Source organism: Hibiscus syriacus, unplaced genomic scaffold, assembly GCF_006381635.1.
Source record: "Hibiscus syriacus cultivar Baekdansim isolate YM2019G1 unplaced genomic scaffold, ASM638163v2 tig00110160_pilon, whole genome shotgun sequence".
NCBI classification, from domain to species: Eukaryota; Viridiplantae; Streptophyta; class Magnoliopsida; order Malvales; family Malvaceae; genus Hibiscus; species Hibiscus syriacus.
Genome location: NW_024062608.1, coordinates 1,914,964 through 1,938,316, shown reverse-complemented (window position 1 = coordinate 1,938,316; position 23,353 = coordinate 1,914,964). Strand labels below are relative to the sequence as shown.

General features: G+C 33.1%; 1 protein-coding gene, 1 long non-coding RNA gene and 1 pseudogene across 3 annotated transcripts; 1 reads left to right on the top strand and 2 right to left on the bottom strand.

Moving 5' to 3' along the window:
* Nucleotides 1–12,952: 12,952 nt before the first annotated feature.
* Nucleotides 12,953–16,122, top strand: LOC120216389 (lysine-rich arabinogalactan protein 18-like). Of its 2 annotated transcripts, XM_039213830.1 has the most exons (3): nt 12,953–13,626; nt 14,024–14,146; nt 16,107–16,122. In XM_039213830.1, exons 1-2 carry the CDS (start codon nt 13,045–13,047, stop codon nt 14,105–14,107), a joined length of 666 nt encoding a protein of 221 aa, XP_039069761.1. In that variant the 5' UTR covers nt 12,953–13,044; the 3' UTR covers nt 14,108–14,146; nt 16,107–16,122. The 2 variants fall into 2 exon arrangements, with proteins under 2 accessions (XP_039069761.1, XP_039069760.1); XM_039213829.1 differs by lacking the exon at nt 16,107–16,122 and having other exon boundaries at nt 14,024–14,263.
* A 1,546-nt stretch (nt 16,123–17,668) lies between these two features.
* LOC120216506 lies at nt 17,669–18,608 on the bottom strand (annotated as a pseudogene).
* An 11-nt stretch (nt 18,609–18,619) lies between these two features.
* Nucleotides 18,620–19,761, bottom strand: LOC120216388. Its single transcript, XR_005525047.1, has 3 exons — nt 19,469–19,761; nt 19,027–19,163; nt 18,620–18,929 (listed from the first exon to the last, which is right to left on the bottom strand). It is a non-coding gene; the product is annotated as an uncharacterized LOC120216388 (long non-coding RNA).
* Between the last annotated feature and the right edge of the window lie 3,592 nt (nt 19,762–23,353).

Genomic DNA, 23,353 nt, shown 5'->3' with positions numbered 1-23,353 from the left:
CAAAACGATGTCATCTACATATACGAGAAGAGCAATAAATCCATTGACATATCCCCTTGTGAACAATGAGTGTTCAAATGGAGATTGTTGAAAGCTAAGTTGAATAACAACGTTCGAGAATGCAGTGAACCATTGTCTGGATACTTGCTTCAGACCGTAAATGGATTTGTGAAGCCTACAGACCATATTATATCCTTTGATCTCAGACTTGTATCCAAGACGTAATTTCATGTAAACTTCCTCATCTAATGTACCATTTAGAAAGGCATTGTTTACATCTAATTGCAACAAATGCCAGTTACGTGTTGCTACAAGAGAAAGCATGACTTGAAAAGAGGTCATCTTTGCAAAAGGTGAAAACGTGTCCGTGTAATCAATGCCCTCAACTTGTGTGAAGCCCTTAGCAATCAGCCTGGCTTTACAATGGTCAACTGAGCCATCAAACATTATTTCACCCGATAGACCCATTTACAGTTAACATCACTCTTTCTATCAGGTAATGAAACGATGGTCCATGTTCCAAGCTCTTCCATGGCTCGAAGTTCATCACTCATAGCATTTCTCCAAGTTGAAGACTTGACAACTTGATGATAATAAGAGGGCTCAGCAATAGACGAGATATTTGCAGCAAATGTTCAATACTCAGTGGAAAGTTTTGAAGAAGAAATAAAACTTTTGATGGGATATAAGCATTTTGAGGAAGCACTATTGCAATAATAATGCTGAAGGTAGGAAGGCTTCTAAATGGTGTGAGAAGAACGTCGAACTGATATTAAAATATCGTCAGTCGAGGTAGTAGGTTCTAAAGAAACATCCGCGTGTGATTCAGAATGCTCAGGAGAAGCATTAGTGTTTGAATCAGTAGGACCAAGGGAAGCACCACCATTCGAGTCAGTGGAGCCCAGGGAAACATTACTAGTTGAGTCATTAGAGCCAAAAGAAGCGCCACCATTCAAGCCAGCAGGTTCAAGAGGAATCTGTTGAAATCCATGAACGTCTGAAGCATCGACCATGCCATTTACAATCTTTGGCAGGCAAAAGTCCTGAAAAATGTCAACAGAATTGTCAGACAAGCTTGTATTTCGAAAAGGAAATAACCCTTCATGAAATACCACGTTTCTAGAAATAACTGTCTTATGGCTTTGCAACACATAAACACAATATCCCTTTACACCTGGAGGGCATCCAAGAAATACCCCAGGTAAAGCTCGAGCTGAAAATTTATCCTGTTGAGACTTCAAAGTAGAAACAAAGCAAAGATAACCAAAAGCTCGTAGCCTGCTGTAATCTGGTAGATGACCATGTAAGACTTCATAAGGAGATTTATTGTTCAATGCAGGTGATGGAAGTCTATTAATTAGATATGTTGCAGTAAGTAAGCAATCACCCCAAAATTTGATTGGCACCTTTGACTGAAAAATACAAAGCACGAGCAACAGCCAACAGATGTTGATGTTGATGTTTCCTTTCAACTACAGAGTTTTGTTGGGGTGTTTCCACACATGAAAACTGGTGCATTATACCCAAGTTAGTAAACAATTCAATGAATTTTAACTCAAGAGCATTAGCAGACCTGAAAGATTTTATATCAATTTCAAACTATTTTTTAACCATTGATATAAAAGCGGGTATAATGGTATTGACATCTGATTTATCCTGTAACAAATAGACCCAAGTAGATCTCGAGAAATCATCAACCAAGGTTAGAAAAGAAGCCTGTCCAAAATATGTTTTGTGCTTGTAAGGTCCCCATATATCATAGTGAACTAACTCAAACAACCATGTAGTATGAGAACAAGAAATTGGAAATGGCAATCTTTGTTGCTTGGCAATGGGCAAACTTGACAAGAGTCTTTCATTTTTACATTCTTTAAAAGCAAAACATCTTTAAGAAGATGCATGACATGGAGACTGGGATGGCCCAATCTGTTATGCCAGTCACTAGACAAAATGCTAGACATATTATTACATGATATATTATACCTGAATGAAGACATATGCAGCAAGTAAAGTCCTTGAACCAGCTCACCCTTCCCAATCACTTGATGAAGATCCTGAATTAAGTAATTCGTTTTGCAAAACAACACACTAAGGTCAGAGAATTTCAACAATGCGCTGACTGAAAGCAAATTGAATTGAAAGTCTGGAACAAATAACACATCATGTAAAACAAAATCAGATGAAAATCGAACTATCCCTGCAAAGCTATTTGGGATGATGGATCCATTAGGTAAAGTGATTGAGCAGCTCATTATAGGAAATACTGATTCAAAATTATTTCTTGAATGACATATATGTCTTGAAGTTCCCGAGTCCAAAATCCAGTAGTCAGATATTCCAACACTATAAGCAGTTATGTGTGATATGATCTTACCTTGCATGGCAGTATTGATGGAAGTGGTAGGAATATCCAAAGATGATGCGGATTGTAACTGGAAAGTGAGCATGTCAATCAATTGTTGACATTGCCCAGGAGTAAAGGCTTCAGTGACAGTAGGAGAGCTTTGTTGAGAAACAACAGAGTTGGTATGAATGGCTTGAGAACTTTTACAGCCAATTCTTGGAATTATAACCAGGTTGATAACCGATCAATTTGTAACACCCGTCTTTTGTATGACTAAGGAGGTTACAATGACTGCACAAGGGTTTGTTCTTGCAAGCATTAGTGCTAGAATGAGCCTTGACAGAAAAGGTAGGCTCAGAAATAGGATGAAGAGATTTTATATTTCTTTAATTCTCTTCTTGAACAATTAAAGAGAAAACTTTTGAAATGGGAGGAAGAGTATCCATTAAAAGAATCTGTCCTCTTATATGAACATAAGACTCATTTAACCCCATTATGAATTGAATTACTTGTTCTTACTACTGTTCAGCAAGCATGCGTTGCACTCCTCCACAATTACATTGGAGACAACTGCATAGCTGTCGAATTGAAAACAATTCATCCCAAACAATTTTCAACTGAGTATAGCAATTGCTTACTGACAATTTATCTTGCACGAGCTCGCATAATCGTTTCTTTAAGTGAACCAAACGTGGTTCATTCGACTCTGGAAACGATCAACCAAATCTTTCCACATTTCAGCAGTAGTAGTATAATATAGTAAACTTGCAGCAATGTCTTTGGAGACTGAATTAAGAAGCCAAGAATTGAGCAAATTGTTGGCTCTTGTCCAAGCATTGAATTGGTTTACCATAGAAGGGTCAGGAACTTGAATGGAACCATCTACAAATCCAAGCTTGTTCTTGGCAGATAAAGCAAGCATCATCGACCTTTTACAGCTGAAAATTATTATTGGAAAGCAGCTGGCTCACCAATATCATGCCAGGATTGTCAGACTGATACAAGTAGTAGGGATTTAACCCATTATCAAAACTGTCATTCAATGATTCAACCATGATGAAGCGTGAGAAGAGAGAAACAAACTTCTGATACCATATAACGATCAAGGAAGCTGTAAATGAATAATGTTTTCTTGCATTAAAAGAAGGATCACAAGGCTAGTTTATATACAACTATAAGGTTAACTAACTAACCGAAATACAACTGCTAACTAATCAGCTAACTAATGAACTAACTTGAACTAACTGATAACAAACAAACTAATTACAAGCTGAAGTTTATATAAGTTGATATACTCTAATAGTAATATATATACTTATCTCTTACTATATGACATTATCTAATTAAATATTTTAACTATTAAAAGTTACACAATGATCATATGTGTATTCATATGATCTAAACTCGTCATTTTTTGTTAAAAAAATTATGATCTTCAGAACTGGATGTTAACCTACTGACTGAGATATGCAAACGTTTATAATTATTTGAGATTTTAAAATCAATTTTTATTATATTTATCAGACAATAAATTAACGTCTACCTCAGATTATCATTATTTTTAATGAAAAATGACGACTTTGAAACATATGAATAGTCAAATGATCATTATGTAACTTAATATTCGGGGAACTAAAAAAATAATATCCTATATTTAGAAGATTATTTTATAATTTTAATAGTCGAATGACTTAATAAAATAACGCCTTATAGTGGGAAAACATTTATATACTTTACCCATTTAATAAATAGACAAAAGAGTATCATTTCATTAATTGTCACAAAGATTATCCGAAATAACTAGATATTTATAATAGGTTAAGATAATTACAATGTAATATTTGTCTTTTTTAATCATTGATAACAAATATGTACTTACAAACGTAACAGTTTAAATCCAAAATCTCTAAAGATAATAATACTATCATTTCTTGATAGATTCCACTAAAGACATTATTAAAAAAACAACCTATAATTAAAATTTAAAGAAAAATTGTTTATACTAAAGGACAAATTCTTAAAATTATCTAAAAAATACTTTCGTAAAGAATAAAGTTACAACCTACTACTTCAGGGGAGAGTAAACAATATAACTTGTTAATATAAAATTAAAAACGATGTAAATCAGTTGTAATTTTTTTTATAAAAATAATTTTTTTGGTTTAACATAAAAACACGAGGTTGAAATAAAAAATATTATGCACTTTATAATATTTTCGATTGTAGTTAAAATTGTTATAAATTATATATTTTTTTATTGTAAAGCCTAATTACATTGCAATGTTACTTTTTTTAATTACAATCGAAATTATTATAAATTATATAATTTTTAAAAGGTAAATTACACCAATGGTCAATGAAGTTTGAATAAGTTTTCATTTTTTGACTAAACTTTCATAAATTACAAATTAATCATTACCATTATTGATTTATGATAAAATGATCACTTAATAGTAGTTAATCTCCGTGACAAAAAGTTGAGTTGAATAGTTAAATGCTTACCTGGACCATTGACCGCCACGCTGGAGTCTTTGATGACCAACTCTTCAACAAATAATATAATATATTGAAAATAATATCATTTAATGAATATTTAAATCCCTTTCTTCTTCCTACCCTAGAAAGAACCGATTTGAGAGAAAGGGTTTGAGATAATCTAACGGGGATCCGAGGAATTGAATCCGTAATCACCATTTCTCGCTTACAATCTTTACAGCTCGAAAAGAGTCTTGAGCTTCGTTCCATTCAATCTGAAAACCCATTTCAAAGAAGAAATGTTCGAGGTAACCTAGTACATTAGCTTGGCATCGTAGCTCATGAAGAGGACAGATTAACTCGCAGCCATGGAGGAGCTTGACCGTGTTTTTATAACCCCGCATTCCCGGGCACATTGGGTGCAGTTGGGAAGACTCGAAGGGGAATAAGAACGCAAAAATGATAGTCTAGGGCAAGAAGCATCAGAGAATCGAAATGGTGATCGAGAGAGATTAATAGGGAGGAAAAGGAAAGAAGAGCAAGTGGAAGTGAAAAAGAGTGTAGTCGATGGGGGTAAAAGAGATAAAGTGAGAGAAGATGAGTTTGGATCGAAGTTGAGTAAAAAAAAAGTAGTTATTAATGGAGATGGGGTAAAGAGTGGAGCAATTGATTTGGAAAAAAGGATGACCACACCCATAAGAGGAAGAGAAAGGGAATGAAGGCGTCGAGTTGAAAGCTGAGCGTGGGGATCTAAACAAGATTTTTGGACTTGAAGAACAAAAACTAGTGAGAGTAGCTTCCATGAGCAACAACCATTGAAAATAGATGAAGAAGAAAAGAGTTTCAATTGCAAAATCCACGAGATAATGTTCTCGAACTTTTTATTTCACGAGATAATGCTTTGGACATATTATTTGCTGAGATAGGGTGAATTCTACAGTGAAGCCGTAGGTCGTCATGCACTCTGGGCGACCAAGGAGGTCGCCATGCACTCCGGGTGACCAAGGAGGTCGCCATGCACTCCGGGCGACCAAGGAGGTCTCCATGCACTCCGGGCGACCAAGGAGAGGTCACCATGAACTCAGGGCGAGATATGCATGCATGTTGAGTGCGAGCTATGCATGCATGTGAGAGCTGTGCATGGGCCATGCACGTCGAATTGTCTTGGTGTAGGTCGTCATGGAGTCCCGGCGACATGGTAGGTCGCCATGCACACCCGGCGACCAAGCTTTGGGAGATTCCTGTTCGGCGACCAAGCTTTAACCCTCTGCTCCCTCATGTATGCGTTGCATCCATAGCTGCATTATTGCAGCGTTAATTTAGCTTCTAAATGCAGCAAATATTGTTATTGAATTGCAGCCTTTCAACGCTCAATAGTTACACGATTCAACGCTAATATTATTTGCTTCAACAGTCAAATTTAATGACGCTCTCCAATGCTCATTTGCTTTATATAAAGGATATGTGGTTTAGGGTAGAAGCAGAAGCAGAAACACATATAGAAACTTTGCCGAGAGAAAGAAAAAGAAGAAGAAGAAAAGAAGATAAAGGCTCAAACATCGTTCGTGAGGTAATTTTTTATTGTTTAATTTAGTTTATTATATGAAATTATTAGTTTGTTAGTTTAAGGTTTAGGGTAAAACTAAAATTTAGTTAATTAGTTTGTTAGTATAAATTATTAGTTTGTTAGTTTAAGTTATATATTATATTATATAAAAAATTAGTTAATTAGTTTCTTACTTTAAGTTATTAAATATAAAAAAATAATTAATTAATTTGTTAGTGTCTTTAAGTGTATATTAGGTTGTTTGTTGAAGTTGAAGTTATATTATAAAAAAAATTAATTAGTGCTTAATTAGTTTGTTATTTTAACTAAGTTATATTATAATAAAGAAATAGTTTATTAGTTTAAGTTATATTATAATATATTAGATTATATAAAATTAATTTGTCGAATTTATTTTTGTTTAAAGTAATATTTTGTTTACACATACAGGGCATTATTCCACAACATTTGCCCACGTATAGATTGATTCGAAGAAAGAAACAAGAAAGGAAAAGAAAGGAAAGGAAGAAGACATAAATACGCGGGTAATTTATTATTTTTTGTTGTCTATTTTTTGTTGTTGTGTATGTGTAAATTAGTTAGTTAGTAAGTGTATATTAGATTATATAAACTATTTTGTGCGAGATAATTTTCGTTTAAAACAATATTGTGTTTAAAAATATTTAGTGTTGTTTTAAAAAAAATATTTTGTTTAATTTATATTATATGCGTAAATTAGTAAGGAGTAAAAATTAATTGAATGAAATAATCCGGCCAACGCATTATCTCGTGAAATAATTCTTTCGAGAACATTATCTCAAAGTTTTGCCTAACAAATTTGTTTGATATTTTAAAATAATAAAAAAATATTATCAAACTAATCATTATTATTAGTAATCATTACTAAATGATTAGTATCAAATCTAAATCATTAAATATTTATAATAAATAATTATTAGTAATCATTACTAAATCATATTATTATTAAATCATTAAATATCAAATCATTATTAGTAATATTAGTAATCAATCAATCAAGTTAAATAACAAATTTTATTTGATCGTTAATATAATAATATATTATATTATATTTAATTATTTAATAATTTATGAAATTATCTTATCTAATTTTTTAATCTAAATTAATTTATTTTTTTTATTTGTAGAGAAAATGAGCAACAACTTTTTCACGATTGTCCATTATAATGGACAGATTATGGAAAATGAGGTCGGAGTAGTTTTTCAATCTGAAAACCAATAAATATGATGTTCAAAAAAGACATCACATTTATAGAAATGAAGCATAAGATAGAAAGAAAAATTCGAGCTACAGTTGACGGTTTGAGGTATAGGTTTATGATATGCCCCAACCCAATCAGATATGTTGCAGTTCCACTTAAAGAAGAAGATGATATTGGAACCATGGTTGGATTACATGATATTGGAACCAATGCTTCGCAGAAGACCAAAGGGTCGACCTGAGTCTACTCGTTTTCATACCAATATGGATTTCCATGCTAGAGAGAGAGGTTAAGCAAAGAAATGTGGATTATGTAGGGGTGAAGGCCATTCAAAAAACAATTGTTCTAATTTACCAAGATATAGGCCTCATCATTAGTAATCATATATGTATTTCTATATATTTATCCGGATTTAATTTTGTAATGATTTATAATTCGAGGACTTTAACATATTTGAATGGACGTGTGGTTCAATTAACGTCATTTTCGTTACATAACTAATACTCATCCATGGAACACTTGTTTGATTTGTAATAATGATATGATTTTCTTTAGTAATGATTTGATAATCATGATTTAATAATGAATTTATATTTAAAATTATAATAATTATTTAGTAATAATTAGTAATAATGAAATTATTATTAATATTTAATGATTTGGTAATAATGATTAGTAATAATGAAATTATTATTAATATTTAATGATTTGATAGTAATGATTAGTAATAATGAAATTATTATTAATATTTAATGATTTGATAGTAATAATTTAGTAATTATTAGTAATAATGAAATTATAATAATAATTTGATACTGATAGGGTGATAAATTATTATATGACATTTATAATTCGAGGACTTGAACAAATTTGAATGGACGTGTGCTTCAATTAACCATAAAAATGATTTAATAATGATTTTAATATTTAATGATTTGATGATTTTGTAATGATTTTAATATTATGATTTAATAATGATTTAGTAATAATAATTATAATAATGATTTTAATATTTAATGATTTAGTATTTATTTTAATATTTAATGATTTGATGATTTAGTAATGATTTGATAATAATCATTATAATAATGATTTAGTGATAATCATTATAATAATGATTTAGTAATAATCATTATAATAATGATTTAGTAATAATCATTATAATAATTATAATATTGATTTAATAATAATCATTATAATAATGATTTAATAGTAATGATTTAATAATGATTTAGTCATGATTTTATAATAATGATTTAATACTAATGATTTAATAATTATTACTAATATAATTATGGAATAATAACAAATGAGTGTACAAGTGTGAACTACTCGAATTTAAATTAATACATAGTCGAATTTATTAATGATTTTTAAATATTTAAATTATTTGATACTAATGATTTAGTAATTATTATTAATAATGATTTATTATTAATATTTAATTATTTAATACTAATGATACTAGTAATGAAATTATAATAATGATTTGATACTAAAAATCATTATAAATATGTCGAATTTGTTAAGGTTAAAAAAACTAGTCTAATTTCAATATATAATTTGTAACAAATAGCAAATGAGTTTACAATTGTTGTCGATGCCGGGGTGTTGTTGAATGATAATGTCAGGGCAGACGTCTGATGCGTTGTGGCCGTTGTGGTTGCTCAGGAGTATGGTACCCATCCTCCTCATTCATTGGGGGCATTTGAACTGCTATGTGTTCAAAGTCATACGTCGACAAAAACATAGAAGAGTAGATGGGTGCCTCAGGCTGCATAAACTCTGGTATGTATGCTGGGACAATAGAATCATCAACTACGTGATGCAACAATCCCGCATCTCCGAACGGTTGTGGTGCGCTATTATCCACATTGGTCATTTCTGCTTCAGGTTGTTGAGATGAACTCTCACTCTCACTCGGTAGAGAGTATTCAGCTTTACCAAATCTTTACTTAAACCTCAAAAATTGTCGCCTCTCTGTCATTGTTGTCAGGAACGGCTTTCCATTATCCCAAAAATAAGCAAGGTAAGCTGAAGTCTCAAAATTAAAGTCGTCGTCTTGAATGTCGTCAAGAGTTGGCATGAATGAAACCCTATTGTTCCAAGCATTAATGTAGGTTGCATGCTTCTCAACCCAATTAACATTTTCTTTACGACGACCATCAAATCTGTGCAGGTCATCATGCGTCTCAACCCAATTCACCTGACGACGACCATCTAAGTTTTGGAGACGACCATCTAAGTTTTGGAGGAAGTCATGATCCCATGGACTACACGGAATAGGTTGATGGAAGTGGGATTGCCTCAGCACTCTATCCCCAAATTGGATCTCAACAATTTCTTCATTCATATATGGTCTCCAATAAAACTGTAAAATTACAAAAATAATAAAATTGATTTAAATCAAATAATATAGTGAATTTAAATAATAATTAAAAATAAAAAATTATACATACCTCCTTTTTGGCCTTAATATCGATCTACAGCCTGAACTCTTTAATGTTGTTGTGCACCAACCTCGTGCCTTCAATTTTATGCCTCCATCTATATATCAATCAAAACAAAAATATGACCATTTTGTTCAATAATTTTAATCAAAATAAATATTTTCAAATTAATATTTTATATTAAAATAGAGGATTCATATTACCTTCCGGCAAGTGGAAAGTCAACCGTTGTCCGACTAATCGGTGTCAAAAATGGAAGTCTATGCCAAGCCCATGATTGTAGCAGTAACAGACATCCACTGATTTCTTCTATATTATTATTATTCACGATTAATGACGTCTTGCACATCTCACGATACAATAACGCCAATATCGTCGAACCCCAGCTATATTGCCTACTATTCTCAAAATTTCTTTAAAAAAGAAGATATTGAGTGTGAACATAACTATCGGATTTATCAGGCATCAAAATCCCCCCAATCAACTGTAATATATATGCTCATGTTGCATATATAATTTCATGCTCTGTATTATTTGGTTGAAGCTGAAATTCATTATTCAACCATGACAACCTCACACGCCACCCTCTACACTCCGGTGGTACGGGCGTTTTCCCAAGAAACAAGTTGCAAAGTTGTGCCACATTATTAAACTCGTGTGACATTACCACCGTCATCCCATTAGTTTGGACCCTGAGTTGCATTGCCACATCGTCCAGAGTTATCGTACATTCGCCACGCGACAAATGAAACATGTGCGTTTCTGGTCTCCAACGTTCAATAAACGCACTGATCAAACCTGGGACCAACTTGTAATCTCGCACAAATGTTACATACCAAAATATAGCCTCTTGCAAGTTTTCTTCTATCAATGGGTGTGGCTTGGGCACTTTATGTAGCCGAAGACGAAGGACTCGCTGCTCGTCCTCCTGCAATTAAATAATGCAAAAAATTTATCACAATCATCATAAAATAATATTCAAATATTTATTAATTATAATTCATTAAACAAATATTTTATGCACCATTATTCTCAAATGACTTGAAATATGTTCATTGTCAATTCTCACCAGTGGAATTTGGTAAGCCATTGGAATGAATCTGTAAAAAAATATTAAACAACAGTATTTAAAAAATCATTTAATATAATCTAATGTTAAGTAACTAACTAACTAATTTACAACACAACAAAAAAATTTAATATAATAACTTATAATATAATAAACTTATAAAGTAACAAACTAAACTTTTTAAAATATAACTTAAACGTGAATTTTCCCTTAAACAACTAATAAACAATTCTTTAATATAACTTCAACTAATAAACTATTCTTTAATATAACTAAAACTAATAAATGATTTTTTAATTATAATTTACTACTAAAAAACTAATTAACTAAATTTTTTATATAATATAAATTCAACAAATCATATGGCAACTTAACTATTTAACTAACACAAATTAATTACATATTTTTTTATATATAACTAACTACTAACAAACTAACTAATTAAACCCTAAACCCTAAACTCTAAACCTAAACTAACCCTAACCTTAAACTAACAAACTAATAATTTAAAATAATAAACTAATTTAAATTAAATTAAATGAAAATTTACCTCGATGATTGCTTGTCGGACTCCCTTTCTTCTTCCTCCTCTTATTCCTTTCCTTTCTCTCGACATTCTTCTCTCTTTCTTTCTTATTCTTCCTTAACCCCATTCATACCCCCTATATATTAAAGGGTCGGCTGCCATGCATCAATAATTGAAGAATCACGAGTCGTTGATTCTCATGAATTGCAGCAATAATTGCTACATGAAGCAACGAAAATTACGCTGCAATAATGCAGCGAATAACGGTGCATGGAGTAGCGGGGGAGCAGGCAGGCGAGCATGCAGTGGGGAGCAGGCGCAGGACAAGGTCGCCTAGCGTGCATGGAGACCTACCATGTCGCCTAGCGTGCATGGTGACCTACCCCTCGGATGACCTCGGTCGGATGCGCTCGGATGCCCTCGGTCGGATGGCCTCGGATGATCTCGCATAGCTCACTCGGATGGCCTCGGATGCCCAGCGTGTTGGGACGTGCATGGCACATGCAAAATCTCTCGTAGCTCACCGGGAAGAAATGGTGACCTAGTAGGTCGCCCGGATGGCATGGCGACCTATGGCCAACACTATGGATTTCACCCTATTTGAGCAATTAATCTGGGAAGTGCATTATCTCACGAATTAATTTATTCGAGAACATTATCTCGAAAGTTTTGTCGAGTTTCAATGGGTGTTAATCAATTAAATATACATTAAACGATATTATTTTTAATATATTATAATATTAGTTGAAGAGTCTGTCAAACAGAGACTCAATGGTCCAATTCAACTTTCCATCATTTATGTTAACCGCGTTAGCGTCAAGTAATCATTTAGTTATAAATTAATAATATTAATGATTAATTTATAATTTTTGAAAGTTTCGTAAAAAAACAAAAATTTATTCAAACTTTAAGAATCATTAATGTGATTACTTTTTTTAAAATTTAATAACATTTAAAATTAAAAATCATCTTAAATTAAACTTTCACACAACAAAACTGTCCTACTTCGTTCTATATTTTGAAAACATCTTTAGCTCCCTACATAACTAGTAAACTTATTTTGAAAACACTCATTTTACCATAATTAGTACATTTTTTTGGGGGGGGGGGGGGCGGGGGAACTTCATATAGAGCACATGTACCCTTGTTTCGTTGTTTGATGCTTGTGGTCCCCAACATCCTTCATCCAACGGCTACGTCTGACCCATGTGGTTGTGCGGCCCTTTTCTTTGTTGGTGTGCACATCTTCTAAACAAGTCCGTTAATCACGAATACTATCGTCGCGACTCTTTTTCGTTTATTTATAATTTCTCTCTGCCACTATTTTTCTTCATCGTTCACTTCAGTCTCAACTCTCAAAAGATAAAAACCATAAGAATAATTTAAGAGAAAAATGGATCGCAGAAGCGCGTTTGCCGTTGCATTGATTTGCATTGTGGTAGCTGGTGTCGGCGCCCAAGCTCCGAGCGCCGGGCCCTCTAAAGCTCCGCCGGCAGCGAGTACGCCAGCTACTGCTCCCGTGAGTAAACCTAAAACTCCAGCTCCAACTGCTGCTCCTACTACTTCTCCACCAACTTCTTCACCACCTGCTTCGTCGCCACCGACTGCAGCTCCGAAGAAGTCCGCAGCGATTCCGGCTCCATCTAAATCTTCTCCGGCTTCTTCACCACCGGCTGCTACACCAGAAAGTTCTTCACCGGCTCCAGTCCCTGTGAGCTCTCCTCCAGCAGCGAAATCTCCCCCCGCTGCTGCACCGACAACTCCTCCAGAGAGCTCCGCCTCTCCTCCTGCTCCTGTTGCGGCACCAACCGCAGCTGAGGTTCCTGCACCTGCTCCAAGCAAGAGTAAGAAGTCTAAGAAACACAATGCTCCCGCACCTTCACCTGATCTTCTTGGACCTCCAGCTCCACCTACTGGAGCTCCCGGACCTAGCCTCGGCGCTTCCTCTCCCGGCCCTTCTGTCGCTGCGGATGAGGTACATTTCACTCTCTTTTCTCACATTTCAATCTGTTTGGCCTATAAGTTATGTCGTACAACAATGCACTTCACCAGATCTGAAATTTAGGCTAGCTACACGAGCATAATTTAGTAACTGTGACTCAAATATTTGCTAATGAACCTTAGAATTTAGAATCTGAACTACAGCTCAAAATGGAGAGTAGAACTCGTTTAAGCGCATAGAACTTGAGCAATTAGTTTTTAGGAAAAAATATGAATTGATCTGTAGCAAAAAATTATGATGTCTAAAAATCAGATATAGAACAGCAAAAAAATGAGTCAATTACATCATACGATATGATACACGAACACCATGCATTACTAATTGCCGTTTTAGGATTATAATTGTGTAAATGGATAAAAACAAATTCCAGAGTGGAGCAGACACAATGAAGAGCGTGCAGAAGATAATAGGAGGATTGGCGTTGGGATGGGCGGCCATTGCATTGATCTTCTAGAGAAGGAGAGATTTGGATCTGATGCTGCTTTATTTATTTAGTTTTCCTTTTCTTTATAGAGCCTGGCAGTGCGACTTTAAAAAAAGAAATAAAGCAGCACTCTCATATGTGAGATAGCTGGTGTGGTTTTACTCTGCCACGTTTGCTTTGCAATTCTTTGGGGGAAGTTGGAGTTTTCTTGGTTTTCCTCCTATTTGTTTTTAGGATATATGCTCTTCTTTCTTTTTCATCATCGTTTTCTTCTACTTAGCTCTTGATCTATTCTTCGGATCACACCAGTAATTCTTTCTTTCTTTTCTGATCCAATCACACGTTCTTCTTTATTGGTTTTGTTTGACTACCATTTCTTGGATTCCATCTACCTCAATTCTTTTGCTCTTCTGTTCATGGTTTTTAATTTTCTATTTTTGAAACTAAAGTTTGAATTGGAAGCTACCATTTTCTTGAAATTTCTATAAAAAATAAAATAATCTTAAATATAAAAAACAAAAGTTTAATAACATCTAAAGTCTTCAAAAAGTTTCAAAGAAAAATATAAATCTTTATATATCGTTTAGTAAACTACTATAATACGTTATATATTTATATATGATTAGGAACAAGATAAATGCGTTGTATATATTGGCTTATATAAAACAATTGAACGTAATATCATAAAAATATGAATATAGAATTTTAGAAGTAAGGTAAGTGTTTTTTATATACTAACTTATTTTATGATGTGTAAGGATCTGTGAATATTTCTTTGAATTGTGTTAAATGTGATTAAATGTGTATATTGATGTGAATAACTTTGATTTTTCTTAATTATGTTTAGATGTAAAATTCGTACACATCAACTAATTCAACAAGAATATTTTGTATAAGTATTAGTATATAATTATATGATAATAAAATCATATTTAATATGTGTACATGTATGATATAAAAATGTATGACATATGGAGTAATGATTGATATGTATATAAAATTAAAATCATGAAATATTTGCTAATTCGACTATATGAATATGTTTAATTTACATTTGTATCTTTCTATTGCACGTACATATTATTATAATATATATATATATATATATTTAAAAATAATTTTAATTTTTAATAATTTATAATTTATCATAACAATTCTCCAACATTTATAGTTTATGATATAGTGTCTATAGATTCTTTTTAATTTTTCGGTAATTTTAATTTTTAGTATTTTATATTTAATTTTTTTAAATATTTAAATATATTAAATTAAAATTATTTTTTATTTTTTCTCTAAAAGATTAATTAAGATCTCGTATTTTTTTAATAAAAATAATTAGACACTTGAATTGTACGAACCAACTTATCTCAGTGGTTAAAAGAATCGTTGTTCTTAAAGGTCACCGGTTTGAGCACCATCAATTACAACAGTGTGATTGAGCGTTCATTGTCAAATGATTAAAAGTATTTAGAACATATACTATTTTGCAATCACCTTAGCTTAATAAAAAAAATTAGACCCTTGAATTGAATAAAAAAATCAATCAAACTTATCTTTCACATCATCGACTACTATGGAGTATCACATAAATATTGTAGAACGCGACACAATTATAAATTATTATGTTACCATCATAATGATCAATATTCCTTTATGTTGACTAAATAATCAAATTGATTTTTTTAAGTTTAAAGACCATATTGAATACAAAAATATTTAGGGATTATATATATTTTTTTGGAAAAAAAATTAAAAAACTCAGTTATTATTAAACCTAAGTTAAAAGATAATAATCCTTAAATTAAGAGACCATTAAATTTAGAATATGGCCTAGATAGTGAAAGGTGTAGGAAATGGTCCAAATGATAACCCACAAGAGAAGAAAATATCGGACTACGCCAAGGGGTAGCTAAAAACGTGCGTACGAATTGTTTCTGAAACAAAGAAAAAGGAAAAAAACCAGCAAGTTAATGGGTGTTTTGCTTATACTTATGCTTATCCTAATACATTGTTGTTGATGAGACTATGCTATTACTTAAATTATCATATTTATTTTTTTATTAAATTGTCTGAATATATGATTACAAACGATGCACATTTATGGTTAAACATGTATAATGAATATGTTATAATTTTAATATAATAATTATGATATGTTGATGTATACGGATATGATATGTCTATTCATATTGTATGTTATATTGATGGTTCTCACATCTTATTTTTGTACAGAGAAATTGCAGTATTTGTTTAGGGGATCTTTCTATTTCTACTTACTTCACCAAGCTGAAGTTGCTTTGGGACAGGTAGGACGCACTGATTCCTTTCTCGTCTTGTGAATGTCCTAATTATCAAATTAATCTGGGTGGTCTTTTTCAACAATACATTTTTAATTTTTTGATGGATCTTAATGAGACATATTCAGTCATTCGAAATGAAATATTGTTTCTTCAACCTCTTTCAAACGTCAATCAAGCTTATTCGATGATTTTTCAAAAATAATCTCTTCGAATTCATCTTGATGGTGAATCTCATTTGACTGATTCAACAGTATTGTATTCGAATATATCTGGATCCTCTCTTAGCACACAATGGCGGTTGACAAAGGGTCTAACAGCCGTTGACAATAGCGATCATTCAATGGCCAGTCTAAAAAATTAATAATAAAATACTAAGTTAGCATACAATTAGATAGATTAATGAATTTGTCAACGTGTACTGTCCATGACTCATTATAATTTTTTTTTTTTTGCATAGTTTGACATGGTAATATCTATTCAAAATTTTTCCTAGTCTATTGATAATGATACATACTCTACGGATACAACTATTCGAACCTAAGTTTTATGGTAAAAATGAAATTTCCTTTTACCGCTAAAAACACTTAATAGGTTCTCCTCGCCATAAATTAAGCTGATGCATGAATCGACTCTTAATGATGATGAGCGGAAAATAGTAAGGGTGAACGGCCACGAAGAGCAAATTTGATCTTCAAATTTATTTCCTAGACTACTTGTAATCGTTGTACAACCTATTTTGTGTATCATAATCCATTGTTTTAATCATGTTATTATTGTATAAAAGATAATATACTCCTATAGTCTCTCACCTTGAGAGTAAACTTCTCTAGAACAGTATTAAATTTCTTTATAAAACACTTGTAACACTGCATTAAGATCTATAAATCCATAAATAATAAACAATTTTGAAGAGTTATTTTTTTTCCATCGAGTATATTATAAAGAATGGATTTTGATAGCTGATGAGTAGTTTAAACAAGGAAAACAGATCAGTAAATTCATGGTCTTGGACAAGAAGCACAGCTTACAAATCAGTGAAATTGTTTAATAGAGTACGAAAAATAATGATTAAACAAAAAAATGGTGAATGGAACAAAGATTATTCACTGATCTCACCCCAAGCTCACTGCAATACATTCAACCTTTTCCAGCATTATCATGTTGGTAGTTTCGGAAGAAGCTCAGAAGTGCCTGTGCCTGCAACAAACATCAGCTTTATGTTGTTTAATTTTCCAGAGTTGAAAGAAAGGAATTGATTGAAAAAAAACAAAAAAGAAGACCAGAAGCAGTATCACCTTCTCTTTAGCTCTGGGGTGCCAGACTGGGACAATGCCAGTATGGTGGAACAGCTCCTTCTTTCAGCACCAAATTGCAATACCTATTACTGTATGTACATAGAAGTAAAAGTGCAGCAGCCGCATTTTCCTTCCCTCTTTCTGAACCCAATTCCACAACCTCAACAAGCACAGCAAGCTTTGCCAAAAGAAATACTGCCTTATCAACCATCCGGCTGATGGTTGCATCAACTCTGCAAGATGTCTTACGGCACCAGCCTGAACGTTTCGAGCCTTATTTTCATGACATCCTGACAGATTAAACAAGGCTGTTGCTGAGTCTTTCTTTCCCCTAGGAGTACCCTTCCTCAGCATATCAACAAGAGGCTTGATTGCCCCAGTCCTTCCGATCTTGAGTCTGTAATCCTCGTTGACTGAAAGGCTGAAAAGAGCGGCAGCCGTGTTTTCTTTAGCAACAGGACTTCCTATCTCAAGCACATGAATCATAGGCTCAATTGCATTGCGTCAATAATAGCTGTTTTGCTGCTATCAATATTTGATAAGTTGAGCAGTGATGTGACAGCATTTTCCTGAGTCTTTGTATCGGGTGAATAAAGTAAATCAAGTAACAAGCTAATCGCCCCACAGCTTGCTATTTTAATCCGATAGTCCCTATTCTGCTTGGCAAGTAACCTGAGATGAGCTGCGCCTCCCTTTGAGCTTCAATCGATGGACTCTTCAAGACATCAACCAGCTTCTTAACCTCGGTTTCAAGAAGAGGATAGGGCTGATCTAAACTCATGGACTGAATGAGACCAAGCAAGTTCACATTGTTCGATTCACACCGATTTGCAATTAGTGCCTTCATTGTGTAATTAGGTATAAAAATGGCATGAGCCAAAGTCTGCCGTGACTTGGGGCACCCGATCAGCCCAGATCAATCCATTTCTTGATGAAATCCCGTCATAGGTGTGTCCTGATGCGACAATCACTGGATCAGCCATTATCTCTAGGGAAAGGGGACATATAAACTCAGGAGGTATACGAACTGGGCTACAGGTCTGAGATTGTTTTATTAAGACAAGGCGACTATGCATGCGAGTTAGAAGAGCAATAAGTTGACCAATGAACTCAACTTCTACAATTCTTTTAGCTACTTCAGCTTGTTTGATGGCACGAGAGCAGAGTGCAAGAATACATTGTGAGGCATAATAATGCAGCCCACAACTCGCACAGCTTGTTTGATGGATTTGGAGCTATGTTTTGGAATCAAAACACCTGAAAAACCAAACCATTTGATCATAACTCATAAGTCAACTACACAATATTGTACGAAAGAAATTGCTACAGCCAACAATGGAACCGAGTGCCTCACCAAGAAGAATTTCGGTGCCACTGGGTTTTGTTTGACCAAACATCCAAGCAAATGAGACTGCCATTGTAGCAATAAGGACAGCAAAAAATGCTTCCAGCTTTCTCACTCCATAGTTTTCAAGAAACAAGAAGATAAAACTGAAACAAGGCAGAGAAAATAAAGTGATCATACTGCAACAAGTTGCTATGATGTTACAGCCAGCTACTTGGCAAAGGTAAGAGAATTAATTAACTTAGTCAGGGCTTGATAAAATTATAACATTAAAAAGTCTCACTTTTATCATTTGCTCAGACAAAATTGGGTTTTATATTTACTAAAATAGCTCAAAAATCTTCAAAATTCAGAGATCATATTTAATAAAAAAAAATCTACCGGAGAAAAAGTTACTAGTGAAAGATTGAAATAAGAAAATAATTCATCAAAAATAAAAAAGAATACTGACCAATCAAAGCTGTAATAAAAACACCAGCCCACGAAGGCAAAGCACCATTACTCAAAATCTTAATAGCAATAGCACTTCCAATAACTTCCTGTATATCAACCCCAATCAAAGCCAACTCCGCCATTACCCACAAAATCATCCTGCCCCAAGTCGGATACTCTTCTCTACAGAGCTCAGCCAAGTGTCTCCTCGTCGCCACACCAAGCCTAGCCGACAACAGCTGAACCAACAACCCAATAGCCGTGGTCCACATCAACAGCCACAGCAAAAAGTAGCCCGCTATAGCTCCGGCTTAAAGATCCCCTTCTAAATTACCAGGATCCAAAAACGCTATCGACATTAAAAATCCGGGTCCGGTGAAAAACGCTATCGACATTAAAAATCCGGGTCCGATGAAAAACGCTATCGACATTAAAATTCATATATTTTTTAAATATGTTTACAAATTAAAGCCCTAATGATTTACTTTCTTTTCTCTCTGCCCTTGTCTTTTTTCTCTTTCATTAATAGGGGACGACACCAATCTTATGCTGGTAGTCGTCACCAATATTTTCTTTTTATGTTGTATATTTGTTTTTTTAACTTTTAGAATAACAATATCTTTATTGTAATCACACTTTTTAGCCCGACCTAAATTATTATTATTTTTATTATAAATAAATAAAATATTTATTGCAAATTCATTTATCCAACATATAAATCCGGCTCAATTACAAAACCAAACCGAGCCCCATTATAAACCCTAGCCGAAACCAACCTAACCCTAACTCTAATAGTTGTTGTCCAAGCTTGCGCCGCCGCCTATTCCAGCAAGCATCTCTGTTGACGTCGCCGCACGTCGTCCGTAAGGCTGACCATCTTCACTGTTTCACCATCATCATCTCATAAACACAACAAAAGAAAAAATCAAATCAAATCCAACCCATATCCCGAAAAATCCAGGACATTAAAAGACGTAAGTCATCACCAACAGTGATGGTCAGAAAGCAATAGATTAGGTTTTACTTTTTTATTTCTGTAAACTTGGGTATAAAAATCAGCATGTAAAAATGGATTTCTTCCCTCATTTTCGAAAAGAAATACCAAGCAAAATTTTAAGGTAGTGTTTTTTTTCAAAAAAATCTTGTCTATGAATCGAAGCAATATATATAAGAAAAAAATAATAATAAAGGGGTAGAGGGGTTTACCTGAGGGGAGAGGGCTTATCATCGAGATTTGGTCGTCGGAGATCAAAGAAGTCGAAGGGTCAAAGGCTATTTTGTGGGGTTTATGGTCGTTATTTGTTATTTTTATGCTTAGATCTATGTAGAGGGTTTAAAATGAGGGATCTAGGGTTGTTTGTGGTAAGGTTTCGTTAGTTCGACCATCGTCGGCGGTGATCGGAGGCGAGCATGGGCACCAATGTACGGAGGACACGGTTGATTTCTGGATCAGTTAAAGTTTAGTAGAGTAGAGAGAAGAGAGAGTTGAGAGGAAAATGAGAGTTTTTTTAGGTTACAAAATGAAAAAAGGAGAAAATTGGCTTTTATAATATAAACATAAGGGTTATTTCGTCTTAGATCCCTCTACTTTTATCGTGTTTTTGCACTTTGGTCACCTCCAAAGACCAAATATGTTATTTTTTCTTTTTTTATATTACACTCATTTTGTTATTTCCCCTTTTTTATGCATGTTACGTGTGTTAGTATATTAGCTTTTCAGTCCCCTAATTTTAGCATATTTTTGCATTTTAGTCCCTCTTGGGAGAACTTGTAGTTTCGGCCAAATGAAGAAGAATAATTGAAAATGTGTTGATTTTCTTGATTATTCTAGTATAAAAAAAGATAAAACACATGGCATTTATCTAATTGATTGAATTTTAAATTCAATTAATGAGAAATCTCAAAAATACCCTTAATAAATCTTGAAAATTACCAAATGTCATTGTAATATCTTCCATTAAAATATTCCTTGGTCAAAGATGAATCAACTTGACTTTGACTTTCTAATTTGGCATGCAATTTTTGAAAATTGCATTTTAATCACTAAAATCCACTGTTCGGTCAAATCTGAAAAATTACACTGTTCTGAGTCAAATTTCTCTGATCTAAAATATAAAAATAATATTTTCTACCCTTTTCTAACATCCTTCAAATTTTCTTAAAATTCCGTTTCGATCCAATTATCAAATTTCAATATCGAACTTTATCGCTTTATAGCTTTTAACAGAAATCCGTACCGAAAATATGATTCTCACAAAAATTCTTGTTTTAATCCAAACTGTTCAATTATGGGCTAAAATATATAACTTTTAAAAATAAAAATTTTGGTCCCTAAACTTTTTAAAGTTTATAATTTAGTCTCTAAATTTTCAAAACTTACATTTTAATCACTAGATAAAATTTGGGGTATTACATACTAAAACTATAGTTTACTATATTTTTATATTTTGGTTCATTTTTTTCATTTTTAACTCAATCTTCAAAATTACCGTCTTTTATCATACCAGCAGAAAACACTTCCTACAAAAAACAAACGCTTTTCACCGAATGCATTTTTGCCCACCTGATAAAAAAAGTATCAATCCGAAAAATAATCTAAAATTAGTGTTATTTTTGGGTAAAAATAATCTGAGGACTGTACAGCAGATAATGGGAGTCAAGTGATTGTTGAGGCTGTTGGCCTCAGTTTCCAAATTTTAAAGTTGATTCATGTATCACCTCGGTCCTTGAATCAAAATACTTGCATTCAAAAGAAAAGAAAAGTGAAGCAGTAATCAATGGAGTTATGGAGCTGGCTTTGCCAATAATTCTTCTGCACACCTTGTTTTCCTCCTCATAAATCCTGCAGGGAAAAAACAGATAATAGATCTCTGAAGCTATCATTTACTAATGAAAAAGCGAAGAGGAAATCACTAACGAATACCTTTGAGCACAGTCATAGCAGGTAGCACAATGGCCGCAAGGAACAAAGAAACAATTCCTTTGTTCATCATAGCAAATCATACGAATCCTTGCATCATATAATTCCTCACCACTACTGTAACTTCCTGTTTCTATATCTTCACATGTTCCATACGTTATCGGTATTGCCTTTTCAGAGCATAAAGGGTCTGTCTCGGACTCGGCAGCTGCCCTTACTTCTTCTGTGTCACCACTCTTGTCACCGAACTCAGTCAAGTACTTGAGAACCAGCAAAATTACCACCACCATCACGGCTGCAAAAGGCCATTTAAGGAATTCGGTTCCATTTTAATCCATGAAAAAAGTAGACATTTTTCAATCCTTATTTACTCACCTAGAATTGCAACATAAGCCACTAAATGCGCAAAGAAACTAAGGGTGTTACCCAATTCTACTTCACCATCTTGTATCAGATCATACGTTGTTTTAATTGTGAGTTGAAGATTAAAGAACCGATATAAAACTGGCATCCGGGACTCACCATAAAGTCATGGAGTTTTAGTTGATTCATTGCATTCAAAATGGAGAACATGTTTATGGAATGGAATGGGATTTTTTTGAATTATTGTAAAGCAATGGAATGGGAAGTTTGAGATTTTTTGTATCTAATAAAAACGGTGGATGAGAGAGGACTATAAAGAAGATCTTATAATAACCAAAGATTATACATTCCAAAACATAATCTATAAAAATTAGATTTCAAATATATTCTGAAAAATATGTTATTTTGCAAACTATTTAACCTATTTTTTATACTTACGTATTAATTAAAAAATTATATCCATTTAAATGTATACATTACTTCATAATATATGTTTATGTTGAGTTATAATAAGTGGAACAAGAAATCAAATTTAAAAATCCTTTAATATAACATGAACCAAACGACGTTAATGGTTAAAAGGATGATTGTTATCTTGATCAACCAAGATTAATAAAAAAA